This window comes from Acipenser ruthenus, chromosome 17 (genome assembly GCF_902713425.1).
Source record: "Acipenser ruthenus chromosome 17, fAciRut3.2 maternal haplotype, whole genome shotgun sequence".
Lineage (NCBI taxonomy): Eukaryota > Metazoa > Chordata > Actinopteri > Acipenseriformes > Acipenseridae > Acipenser > Acipenser ruthenus.
The window spans coordinates 20237086-20250175 of NC_081205.1; the positions used below are offsets into that span (position 1 = coordinate 20237086).

The 13090-nt window shown below is 43.4% G+C and overlaps 1 protein-coding gene across 4 annotated transcripts in view; it reads right to left on the minus strand.

The window, feature by feature from the left end:
- The window catches only part of LOC117423723 (sushi, nidogen and EGF-like domain-containing protein 1), a 65386-nt gene that overhangs the window by 19600 nt on the left and 32696 nt on the right, over nucleotides 1-13090 (minus strand). For all 4 annotated transcript variants that reach the window (XM_058990087.1, XM_058990086.1, XM_058990088.1 and 1 more), the window contains 8 exons: nucleotides 11933-12049; nucleotides 10586-10702; nucleotides 10276-10392; nucleotides 9183-9299; nucleotides 7126-7299; nucleotides 6429-6542; nucleotides 1029-1142; nucleotides 188-301 (listed from right to left, as the gene is read on the minus strand). In XM_058990087.1, the coding sequence (XP_058846070.1) occupies nucleotides 188-301; nucleotides 1029-1142; nucleotides 6429-6542; nucleotides 7126-7299; nucleotides 9183-9299; nucleotides 10276-10392; nucleotides 10586-10702; nucleotides 11933-12049 (984 nt within the window). The remainder of the gene's footprint in view (nucleotides 1-187; nucleotides 302-1028; nucleotides 1143-6428; nucleotides 6543-7125; nucleotides 7300-9182; nucleotides 9300-10275; nucleotides 10393-10585; nucleotides 10703-11932; nucleotides 12050-13090) is intronic.

The window sequence follows — 13090 nt, forward strand, 5'->3', positions numbered from 1 at the left end:
ATCTGGTCCATTAAAAGCTGCTCATGTTAAGTATTTGCTTTTCTGTGCTCCAGTAGCGCGTTTCACAGCCTGGATGCAGAGCAGCAGAATGTGACAGAACTGTGGTTGACATTGGGAACCTGCAGCAGCCTGCTCCCTGTGGTCAGAGGGTGATATACACAGGCTTAGTGAACTCTGTTGTCCGTACCTGTTTGGCAGGCCTCTCCCATGAAGCCCTCTTTGCAGAGACACAGGTAGCTCCCTCTGTGCCCTTTGCAAACTCCACCATTTAAACAGGGGTTCGACCCACAGCCATCCAGCTCTGGAAGACACAGAGCAGCCACACTGAACACAACACCGGAAATGATAGCGCAACCCCCTCAGCAGTGCTATTGTCTGATCAGACCCTGCTGCTTCCGACTGGACAAAACGGGTGTGTGGACAGCAGATTGCCCTGAAGAAGATACCCGCTTAAATTTGACGGAGACAGGCTTTGGACAGAGGCTAGGAGACACTTTTCTTACACAATGCGGTGAGGGTATGGAATGGGTTACTAAGCCATGTTGTTGATGCTGAATCATTGGGATCGCTTCAGATCCGACTTGTTTTTATAGGAACTGTATCTTATCTTGTTAACTGTTTTCCCCAAGAAAAAATAAATGGACTACCAGAGCAAAGATGTGGAAAATAATAGCTACTGAAAATTGCTTCCCTTTCAAGGAGTTATTACCTACAGTAACTTTGATTTTATCTGGAGTAATATTCATACAATATTAATAGATTTACAACCATTGTAATAGAAACAAATGAACCTTATTCACAAAGCTTTAACCCATGACAGGTAGTAATAATGCAGGCATGTATGTACCGGTGGACTGAGGGGTGAGACCTGAGCCATCCTCAATTTGCCAGTACAATACACTCTCAAGTACAAACTAACTGTAAATGGTGCCTGTTAGTTTGTAGGTTGACTTTCATCAGTTGTGATGGCATTCATATTGGAGTGAGTTGCTGTTTCTGGCAGTGGGTGGGCTGTGGTGGTTTGGTACCTGTTTCACAGTCCTGGCCTGTAAACCCTTGTGGACACTGACAGAAGTAAGACCCAGGCTGGTCCACGCAGCTCCCTCCGTGCTTACAGGGCTCCGAGAGGCACTCATCTAGCTCTGAAAGAGTTAAAAACACACATACACAAAAAAGAAGTGTCAGGGACCAAACCTCCCTAACAGAGATATGAAACACAATTCTAATATACAGTATATATATATATATATATATATATATATATATATATATATATATATATATATATATAAAAGAGCCGGGAGTCTAGCTGTGGGAGTCTACAGGTAACCAGCGTCTGAAGCAAGATAGGTAATTGATCCTGCTCCTAGTAATTTTTTGAATGAACTATTTAAGTATCATTATCTGGTGCTCCTATTTGGGGAGGAGTGTGTGATTTTAATCCAGGCAGTGTGTTTATTTGAGAAATAAATTTGTAATTTGTAATTGTATCAGGGAGGGTGGTTTAACTTGAATAGAGCAGTTTGCAGTTGAATTGGTCTCCACACAGCTCCTATAGTTGTGTGATCCCATCAAAGTGTGTGAAACTATTGTCTCCAGAGCAGTTAGCAGCTAGTTCCCTTGCTAAGTGAAGGGAGTTATTTAAGGGTGGGCATCTAGTAATTAGTTCAGTCTACAGGTAACCAGGGACAGAGGCAGATTAGGTAAGTTCCTGCTTCTAGTAATTTTAACTAACTACATTTGGTGACATTGTAAGGTGGTGTTTGAATTGGTTGAGTTAGTGTGTGAGTAGTACCAGGTGAGTGGCTAAATTGATTAGCAGTTGATTTTGCTATTTGATTGGTTTCCACACAGTTTAGTTGGTTCTTTTGCCAAGCAGGTGTAACATTTAATCAAGCAGCTTATTTTGGCGCCAGCACGAAGCGCCAGTAAACCGAAGAGCCTCAACAAAAGAGACGGGAGTCTAGCTGTGGGAGTCCAGCAAGGGGAGGCCTGCGCTGAGACGCTGTTCGACTAGATTCGAACCTAACGGGCCTCTAGAAGAAGCTATCTACTAGTCAGGTCTGTACCCTCCACCCTACTGCTCCTACTGTGCCTTTTGTCTTGCTTGTCCTGCTATGACTGTCTCTCACATCCCTGTTCTGTCCTCCCGTCCCCGTCTTCTGCCCTCCCTCCGCTGCTGCTCCTCCAACCCCTCTAACCTAATTTCTCTGCCTCTCCTCCCCCTCCCGCACACTCTCTGGTGCACTCTGGAACTGTCACTCTTCTGCTAACAAAGCTGATTTCATCTCTGCCTTTGCCTCCCACCTCTCGCTCGATTTCCTTGCTCTCACTGAAACCTGGCTGTCCCCTGATAACACTGTTACTCCTGCTGCCCTGTCCTCTCTCTACGTCTTGTCCCATACCCCGCGTCTCACTGGACGGGGAGGTGGGACGGGTCTTCTCCTCTCTCCCTCCTTACTCTTTTCTGTCCCCTCCGATCTCATCTCACTCTCTGTCAATACCTTCGAATTTCATGCAGTCCAACTAACCTCTCCCTGTCAACTCCTGCTCATTGTCCTGTACCGCCCCCCTGGGCCTCTCACTCACTTTCTGGATGAACTCGACTATCTACTCCCCTCTCTGCCTACCCCGACTGTCCTGTTGGGTGACTTCAACATCCATCTCTCCAACCCCAGCCACTCTGCTGGATTCCTCCCTCTCCTTCACTCCTTCGACTTCTGTCTCTCTCCGTCCCCTCCTACCCACAAAGCTGGCCGTCAACTGGACCTCACCTTCTCCAGGGCCTGCTGCCCCTCCACCCTCTCTGTCACCCCCCTGGACCTCTCTGATCACTATTTCATCTCTTTTTCTCTGTCTCTCCCCCCTCTCCCTGCTCCTCCTACCCCCACTATCACCTCTTGCCGTAACCTCTGCTCTCTCTCTCCCCCTCTGTCCTTGCCTCCACTGCTCTCTCTCACCTCCCCATCCCTGGCTCTCCTCTGCTCTCCGCTCGGCAAGAATCACACTGCGATCTGCTGAAAAGAAATGGAAGAGAACCAAACTCCCTGCTGGCCTAGACCTTTACCGCACTCTCCTCTCCTCCTTCTCCTCTACTCTCTCCTCTGCTAAATGTGCTTATTTCCAATCTGTAATCCAAGCCTCCACTAACAACCCACGTAAACTATTCTCTACCTTCTCCTCCCTCCTAAACCCTCCCCCCCTCCTCCCTCCTCTATCTCCCCTGATGACTTTGCCTTCTTCTTCTCTTCTAAAATCTCAGATATCCGCAAACTCTTTAACACCTCTCCCTCCCCCGCACCCCCTCCTGCTCCAACCCCTACACCCACTACATCCCCTACTAACTCGCCCTCCTTCTCCACCTTCTTGCCCCTCTCAGACTCTGACCTCTCCTCCCTGCTCCAGGGTCACAAACCCACCACGTGTGCCTTGGACCCCCTCCCCACACACCTCTTTCAAGCTGCTGCTCCTGCTCTACTCCCCTTCATCTCCTCCCTCCTCAACACCTCTCTACTTTCTGGTATCTTTCCCTCTGCCTTCAAAAAAGCCTCTATCACTTCCCTCCTCAAAAAACCTACCCTCGACCCCACCTCCCTCCAGAGCTACCGTCCTGTCTCCCTCCTACCCTTCCTCTCCAAAACCCTCGAGCGGACTGTACACCGCCAGTTCTCTGCTTTCCTGTCCAACCACTCTCTGCTTGACCCTCTCCAATCTGGCTTCCGCTCTGCCCACTCCACTGAAACCGCCCTCCTGTGTCACCAACTCACTTAAGTGTGCCCGAGCTGCCTCTCTCTCCTCTGTCCTAATTCTCCTCGACCTCTCTGCTGCCTTTGACACTGTTGATCACTCTATTCTACTATCATCTCTTGCTGACCTGGGGATCTCTGGCACTGCTCTGGCCTGGTTCTCCTCCTACCTCTCCAACCGCACTTACCAGGTAACCTGGCGTGGAGCAACCTCCACACCTCACCCTCTCTTAACTGGAGTCCCCCAAGGGTCAGTCTTGGGTCCTCTCCTGTTCTCTCTCTACACCCGCTCCCTGGGCCCCCTCATCGCATCCTATGGTTTCTCATACCATTTCTATGCTGATGATGCTCAGATTTTCCTCTCCTTCCCCACCTCTGACTCCACCATCTCCTCCCGTATCTCTACCTGTCTGTCTGCTATTTCCTCTTGGATGCACTCGCATCACCTCAAACTCAACCTCTCTAAATCTGACCTCCTTTTCTTTCCCTCCTCCTCCCCCTCCTCTGATCTCTCTATCTCTGTTCCTCTGGAATCTACCACACTCTCTCCCTCTTCCTCAGCTAAGAACCTTGGCGTCACCCTGGACCCCTGCCTCTCTTATTCCCAGCACATCTCCACTCTGGCACGCACTTGCAGATTCTTCCTGAGCAACATCCGAAGAATCCGACCCTTCCTCACCAACTATGCTACCCAGCTCCTGGTCCAGGCCCTGGTACTCTCCCGCCTAGACTATTGCAACTCCCTCCTGGCTGGCCTCCCTGCGTCCGCCACCCGTCCGCTCCAGCTCATCCAGAACTCTGCTGCCCACCTGGTGTTCTCTCTGCCTCGCTTCGCCCACGCTACTCCACTACTCCGCTCGCTCCACTGGCTCCCGATCACCGCTCGCATCCAGTTCAAGACTCTTGTACTAGCCTACAGATGCCTTGACCAGACTGCACCCAGCTACCTCCAGACCCTCATCTCTCCCTACACCCCCACTCGACCTCTCCGCTCCGCCTGCACTAGAAGACTAGCTCTACCTCCGCTACACTCCCCTGCCTCCAGAGCCCGCTCCTTCTCCACCCTTGCTCCGCAGTGGTGGAATGACCTTCCTACAGATGTCAGGACTGCCCAGTCCCTGACCACATTCCGGCGCCTCCTTAAGACTCACCTCTTCAAAGAGCACCTGTAGAACTCCTCTGTTTGTATCCTGGGACACTATCACCCTTCATATAAATGTGCTTTATTTTGCTCTTATTTGCCACTATTTTACTGCATTTAATCCTGTACTTCAGAATACTGTAATCTGCCAAGTGTTTAACCTGTAGTACTTTGTATTTAATCATACCCTGATGTAACTATCACTATTATCTGCTGTATTATTGAATTGTGGTTTGTCACACTTATACTTTGCTTGAACAAAAGTTATTGTGTTTCTTGCTCTTATTGTATTACTTGTATTGTAACACTTAATGTATTTGCTTACGATTGTAAGTCGCCCTGGATAAGGGTGTCTGCTAAGAAATAAATAATAATATATATATATACACATACAGTGTGTATATATATAAACATTCCCACTTTAAAATACATTAAGCTATGCTGTTAACTTGTATCTTTTATTTGTTACCCATTTATCATGTTTTCAATAATTCTGAATGGTTCTGAGTGTGACAGAATCCCGAAACAAGAAACCTTAGGTACCATCAGACATCTCAATGGGTTTCTATCCATGTGTAACAACTCAGACACTTTTCTATCAAGAATTAACCTGCTTTAATTCTGCACACCAGCATGTGATCATATGGCAACAAAGTCAGTAACATAGCTCTATATATTAAGTGAAGGTTTCGACAATATATCCTTATATTCAGTAGTGTTTAGTGACACTAAACATGCATTATATCTTCAATAGTCAATTACAAGTTTTAAAGCAGTAGAAGCAGGCTGCATCATGTTCACATTTCTCTTTTGTCTTAATGTAAGTTGCAAACATACATATTGCCCATACAATAAAAATGAACTGTGATCTCACTGACACCTGCACCTAAAAACTTGCAGTGGAATACAGAGCAATGATAAACACATGTTCCCATATCATATGCCTGTACCATGCTTTCACTATTCTTCACTGCTCTCTGTTATTCTTTTACCATGGCATAACCTCTATAAACTTTAACAAGGGTACAACTAATGAGAGGTAAGACATTTGAGGTAAGCAAGGATATCTAAAATATAGAAGTTAACAGTGTCACATCCTGCCACCCTAAAAACCTAAAACCACTGCAGATCTTTTTCATCATATTTGTATTATAAATAAGGGGGACAATAAACCCACTGTGAGATTTATATAGAGTTATAGAGTTCTGATCTGCCACAGTTTTGATATAATTAACCCTTACCAATACTTTAGGCACAGAAACCAGGACTAGAAGACACAGTTGGAAATGGAGTTAGACTTAGGACAGAGGGAAGGAGACTCTTCTTCACACAGAGAGCAGTGAGGGTATGAAATGGGTTACCTAGTCATGTTGTTGAGGCAGAATCACTTGGATCTTTTAAGACAAAACATGACAAAGTTCTGAGATCAATCAGCAACTAGGAACTGGACAGGCTTAGATTGGCTCAATAGCTCCTCTTGTTTGTAAATGTGTCCCCCAGTTTGTCCTTGTCTCTGCTCTGCAGGGAGGCCTTTGTTTTACCTGTCTGACAGTTGTGTCCGGTGAATCCTTCCTCACAAGCACACAGGTAGGTGTCGACTCGATCTTTACACGTCCCGCCGTTCAAGCAGGGCTGGGAGAGACACTCGTTGATTTCTGAATGTCAGGAAATAAAATCTGAAATTCTCAGTGTTCAAAAGAGAGGTGTTTGTTCTTCATTTCCAAACAAACTTAACTGGGTTAATTTGGAAACACAATGTATGTGGAAGATAAAGATTCAAGTTCATTTTACAAATAATAGAGGAGTAAAGATACTTCCAAAATTGACTTTGGGTATAAAGGTAATTTTGAGTAGATCTACTGACTTTAATGCTAAAGTCTACTTTTAACCTAAATGTTCCGGGACCTATTTTATGATTGAGCAGTAAAATTGGGCTTCCCAGTTTTACACAATGTAACCGTGAATAAATGTGAGTCACTTTAGTGAAGTGTGCCTAGGTATACAGTATCAGACTTACACATCAAAAAACATGACTTATTGAACACAGTGAATAACTGCCTTTATACAGCAAAATATAGCACTTTTACAATTTACCGTAAACAAGGCCTAACACTGAATGAACTGAAGGTGTGAATTTCTGAATGGCGCTGTGTAATAAAGGTTAGAGCAACCAAAGGGACTATAGTAAGGTCAGAGCCAGCACCAAACATTTCTGCCCCTCCTTCCTGTGTGGATTACCTTCACACACGGGGGGCTGGCTCCAGGACCCCTGGCCCCCGCAGACACTGACTGTATCTCTGGGGACGGGGGTGAATCCGGGGTGACAGGTGTACAGGGCGCTGGAGCCGGGCTGGGAGGAGGTGTACTGAACCTGGGCGTGCTTCACCTGCACAGGGGCTCCGCAGTCCATCTCTGAAACATTTTAAAAATGGAGACAATTTGAGTGCCAATGAATAAATACTTTTAAAATGCATACATATCAGTATACGATACATTTATGAATACAAAATAAGCCTTAAAAAATAACTGATCAATTAAAACCAATTCACCATAAACAAGGAAGCTGAAAATGCTGAAAGCTTTGTCCCCTCTGCATGTATCACTCAGTCATGTACTATAATATGACACTTAAGTTAAACCTTAAATGATAAGCATTAAGAAATACTACACTATGCAGTAACTGCTGTAGAGAGGGAGTTTTATTTCAAGATATCCTAAAAAAGGGATGATGTTATAAAAAATGGTATAAAAAAACAACTGTGTTATGAAAAAATGATACAAAAATGTCTAAGTCAAACAATGCATACCCCTCGTTTTTTTATGCAACAGGCACTACTACTACTAATGATGTACTTGACTTGGCCAATCCCCATAGTATTCTCAGCAATCATCCCCAAACTTTCCAGACCCTGGGTACTCATCTACAACAGGAACTGGCCATGCTACAATAATAGCCTTGGATTAAAACATATATGCCTGTTTCTTTTATGTAATTTTTACTTATTACTTATCTTACAATAATATATTCTGTGTGTTTATCTGTTGTCTTTCTTCGTAGATTAATTACCATAATCTATTCCATAAAAATATTTTCCAGGCAGAAACAGTATAAATGTAAACTTTTGCCAAAATGAAATCTGATCAGAATCAAAGCTCGGCCAATCAACATGCACTGATTATACTGACGCTAATGGTGGCCAATAACAGCTAACAGAAACAGAAGCAGTATGAGGAAACAGAATGCAAGCAGCACGAACTGTGCTGCATGAAAGAGCATTTGAGAAACGTTGCACTCGTGGACTTTGTGAGTGGATCCGTGTTGGATGAAAAGCAGATTAAATAAGTCCCGGTACCCAGTACTGGCATCAAAATAAGTTCCGGTGTGACAGGAAATAAGTTAGCTGGGAAATTATGAAGTGCAGCTGATGAGGAGAAAAGGGGTTGCAGCCGTGTGACCATGTGCAGCTGTACTGTGACAGTCTGGCGATAGGTAAAGCACTGGCTGTGGCTACCACAGTACATCAATATCACCAAAAACCTGAGATGGAATTACAGTCTAATATGTGCACTCACAGTCTTCCTATGTCTTACAAGGGTCACTAGACAAGGCTACAGCTGAATAATTCTGCTGAAAAGATTTTACTACATTTTACTACACTTGAATTCTTGGTAGTAATCACCCACATTGCACAAGCAAGGTATTCTGATGCTTTGGTGCATAGCAAGAAAAAGCTCTTCTGACCATTGTTTTTATATTAAAGTAATTATACAGTAGCCACCAAAATACTTCCATAAATCTTCCTCATGTTGCACTTCCATTAGCTACATAGCTCTGAAATGTGCAGTTTTGAAAGAAACACATGCTCTAGCAAACAGACATCTGGCATTACACTGGGTTAAGGAACTTTCCCAGTTTGCTTGCCTTCCCTTCCAGGAAGTCTGTTACTGTTTTACTTCCTTTATCACTTCACCCCAGAGTTGTCTTCTTGGTCAACGTATATTACTGGCTGAAAGCATGCCAGTCAAAAGGGGATCCAACTGATTGGTTAATGACAGGAAAGAAGCCAGTGAAAGGGTTGGGGACAATTTTACATTGAAGGTGACCCAGGATATAACATAGTACCAGACTCAGGTTTTAAAATGAAAGTACATGTTTGCTAAAACTGCACCTTTAAGACCTATACAGAGAAGGGATGTGCATGGCAATGTATGGAACTGCTTTGATAGCTACATTGACTTTAAGAGGTGGATCACGGAGGCTTCCATAGACACTAAGGTATTGTAGCTGCAGTTACCCCTCTCGCAGTGTTCTCCATGGTAACCAGGCTGGCACAGGCACTGGTAAGGCCCTCCAATGTGCTTGGTGCAGTTCCCTCCATTCTTACAGGGAGCTGAGAGACAGGGGTCCAGAGCTGGACAGAGAGAGAGAGAGAGAGAGAGCACAGGAACCCTTACTGACATACTGGAATGACCTAGAACACAGAGCTCTTTACTGATCTTGTGTCCTGTGAAAATATAGTATTGTCTTTTTAAAATGAATTTTTGTGATTTCAACGTATGTCCACGCATATTCATAGTTCGATAAGCACCATCATTACATTTTGCCATCAGTCATTTGTGTACACTTTAAACCCAGGAGTACTATCACTATAATTGAATTTTGCCATACATTTGATATCCTAAACAGAATATTTTTTTCTATATTTCTCAACAGCCATGCTACTTGGCAAGTTTTTGTACACTGGTTTAGTATTGGATAAATAGACATTTAAAAAATTCAAGATCTGTAAGCTTTATCACCCATCAATAACTATTAAATACTCAATACTGCAGAATTAATAAACAGTAAAAGAAACTGAAGTTCAATGACAAGTCTTTTAAATGTATTCAATGTCTCTTCTAGTCGAAACATTTGTCATTGAATTTAAGTTTAACTTACTATTTCTAAATTAGGCTATGTCTTTACTAATAGTAAATCATGCTGTGCTGCTGTTGTAAATCTCGGAATGCATTATACTTTATATGAACATCCAGTTTGGGAATATGTAGTTTATAGTGGTGGCATAGTGTGGCGATCCTGAATTGGTTTTGAACAATTCACAGGCCTGAGTGCCTCTGGAACTTCTATTTGTACTGGAAAGCATGTGTTTCTACTCAGTTAGATCATCTACTTAAATGGACTGATAAATAACACAATAAATTAAATAAAGACATTACTAATTCATGTTGAAAGTATGTCAGCCAATCTGAGCACAGCAGTACTCAACTTGTGCTGTTTGATTGTTAGATTGTAGAAAATCACCCGGAGTCACTTCCCAAATCCTCTTTTCCAAAGGAACAGGCATTACTATAGTGGAAGAAGCCTGTGCCGTGCAGTGCACTTCGTACCATTCTCACAGTGCCTCCCGGTGAATCCGCCAGCACACTCACACTTGTACTTCCCGATGTAGTGGAAACACGTCCCTCCATTCCCACAGGGGCTGGACGAGCAGGGGTCAGGCTTCCCTGCAGCAGAGAGCAGGGAGAGGGGTTACTGAATACAACACATCCTCTCCTCCAATACCATTATTATATCTAAGTTTTAATGACAATGCTGAGCGTTATTTTTCTAAGTTTGTAGTGTCTCACTGAGAACATTGCTTTAAGTAAAGGCACAGTTCCACTACCCCAGCCCCTCAGTGTTGGGATTGAAACTGACCGATTTCGCAGTGCCTTCCAGTGAACCTGTAGGGACAGGAGCAGTGGTATCCGCCGGCCACCTCGCGGCACGACCCTCCGTTTCGACACGGACTGGAAGCACAGATACTCAGCCTGACTGAGGGGACAAAGACACAGCAGCTTATTAGACGGACACATTCTCCTCTGAGGCACTGTGTGGGTGCCTCTCATGCCATTCAGCTAATAAGCCAATACAGTCTTATTAAACATATTATTATAAACTAACTGTAGATGCACAGTCAATTAGATTCTTTGTTTAGTGAGCGCCAGTACATAATGGTGAGTATTTTCATAGAAAGCACAGGTTAACAGCTCAGTGCGGTTGGTCAGTTTCACAAACCTTCCCGGACCCCCAAGGCATCCTGATTGGGGACTCCCTTCCAATGAATCCATAGTAATGCTGACTTTAGTTCTCTACAATAATCCTCTTTTGTTGTATAATGCTGTATTATACTGTTAACACGGGCATTTTGATAAGAAGATAATAAAAGTATGATAAAGCTGATGTCAGGTATTACTTTTGAATTAACCCCAGGCACCTAACAGCAGCGTTCATGTACATAAATTGATCTACTGTACCAGCCTGAGGAATAAAGCTTTGACAGTATCAGTTGGGGAATAGTCCCTGAAAACAATTGGGACCACTGCCCTGGTTTCTCCATCTAGACTTATGACAGTGACACCTTTTTCAGTCTTATTGCATAATCCTTCATATCGGGCCTGTATTATAACAGCTAATTTAGTTGTATTTAATAGGCTTAGCCAGAGCTTGGTATGCTAAAGAGATAAGGAAGATGCACATATGTCACACTTCATAGCTTTCCCAATATAATCTGTCATGAAAGTTGGTATCAACTTTATTTAGCGTAAATTATTGAGAATATCTTATTTTGGGGATATATAGCATAGGGCTGTCTTTCCTTCGGTACAACCTGTCTATGTCACTCTTACGTTTTACATATATCTGGAGAACCACTTATCAAATTGTCATGAAACTGGGTATTAACATTATTTCATTTTAGTTATTCAGAATATCAGATTCTGTATGCCGCATCCTCAATCTACTGTACTGTATAATCGATTATCAAATTATCACGAAACTTGGTAATTATTGTCCTATACTATTCTGTAGATATTTCTGATATATTATTTATTTATTTATTTATTTGGCAGACACCTTTATCCAAGGCGACTTACAGGTGTCACAGGGCAGTAAAAGGTTACAATATATATCATGGTGATGAACCTTTTTATCCCTGTAGCTCTTAATTTTGAATTTCAGTCATGGCAGTGGATGCATGTCACCGAAAGAACTGAGCTTGCCTACCTTTCTCGCAGTGCTTGCCCCTGTAGCCCAGCTTGCAGTCACAGATATAGCCACCATCCCTCTCTGAACAGAAGCCACCATTTAGACAGGGCCCAGAGTCACACACGGAGGGCTGTACTGAAAAACAAACAGCAAGTGCTTCTGATCATCAGCTCAAAATGAACAGCCTTGAGGTTTCTGATCATCAGCTCAAAATGAACAGCATTGAGGTTTCTGATCATCAGCTCAAAATGAACAGCCTTGAGGTTTCTGATCATCAGTTCAAAATGAACAGCATTGAGGTTTCTGATCATCAGCTAAAAATGAACAGCCTTGATGTTTCTGATCATCAGCTCAAAATGAACAGCCTTGAGGTTTCTGATCATCGACTCAAAATGAACAGCCTTGAGGTTTCTGATCATCAGCTCAAAATGAACAGCATTGAGGTTTCTGATCATCAGCTCAAAATGAACAGCCTTGGGGTTTCTGATCATCAGCTCAAAATGAACAGCCTTGAGGTTTCTGATCATCAGCTCAAAATGAACAGCCTTGAGGTTTCTGATCATCAGCTCAAAATGAACAGCATTGAGGTTTCTGATCATCAGCTCAAAATGAACAGCATTGAGGTTTCTGATCATCAGCTCAAAATGAACAGCATTGAGGTTTCTGATCATCAGCTCAAAATGAACAGCCTTGAGGTTTCTGATCATCAGCTCAAAATGAACAGCATTGAGGTTTCTGATCATCAGTTCAAAATGAACAGCCTTGAGGTTTCTGATCATCAGCTCAAAATGAACAGCATTGAGGTTTCTGATCATCAGTTCAAAATGAACAGCCTTGAGGTTTCTGATCATCAGCTCAAAATGAACAGCCTTGAGGTTTCTGATCATCAGTTCAAAATGAACAGCATTGAGGTTTCTGATCATCAGCTCAAAATGAACAGCCTTGAGGTTTCTGATCATCGACTCAAAATGAACAGCCTTGAGGTTTCTGATCATCAGCTCAAAATGAACAGCCTTGAGGTTTCTGATCATCAGCTCAAAATGAACAGCCTTGAGGTTTCTGATCATCGACTCAGAGCATTGAGGTTTCTGATCATCGACTCAGAGCATTGAGGTTTCTGATTAATCTATTAATCGATTATTGATCTCAATGGCTTTTATTTTGTGAGCAACAAGG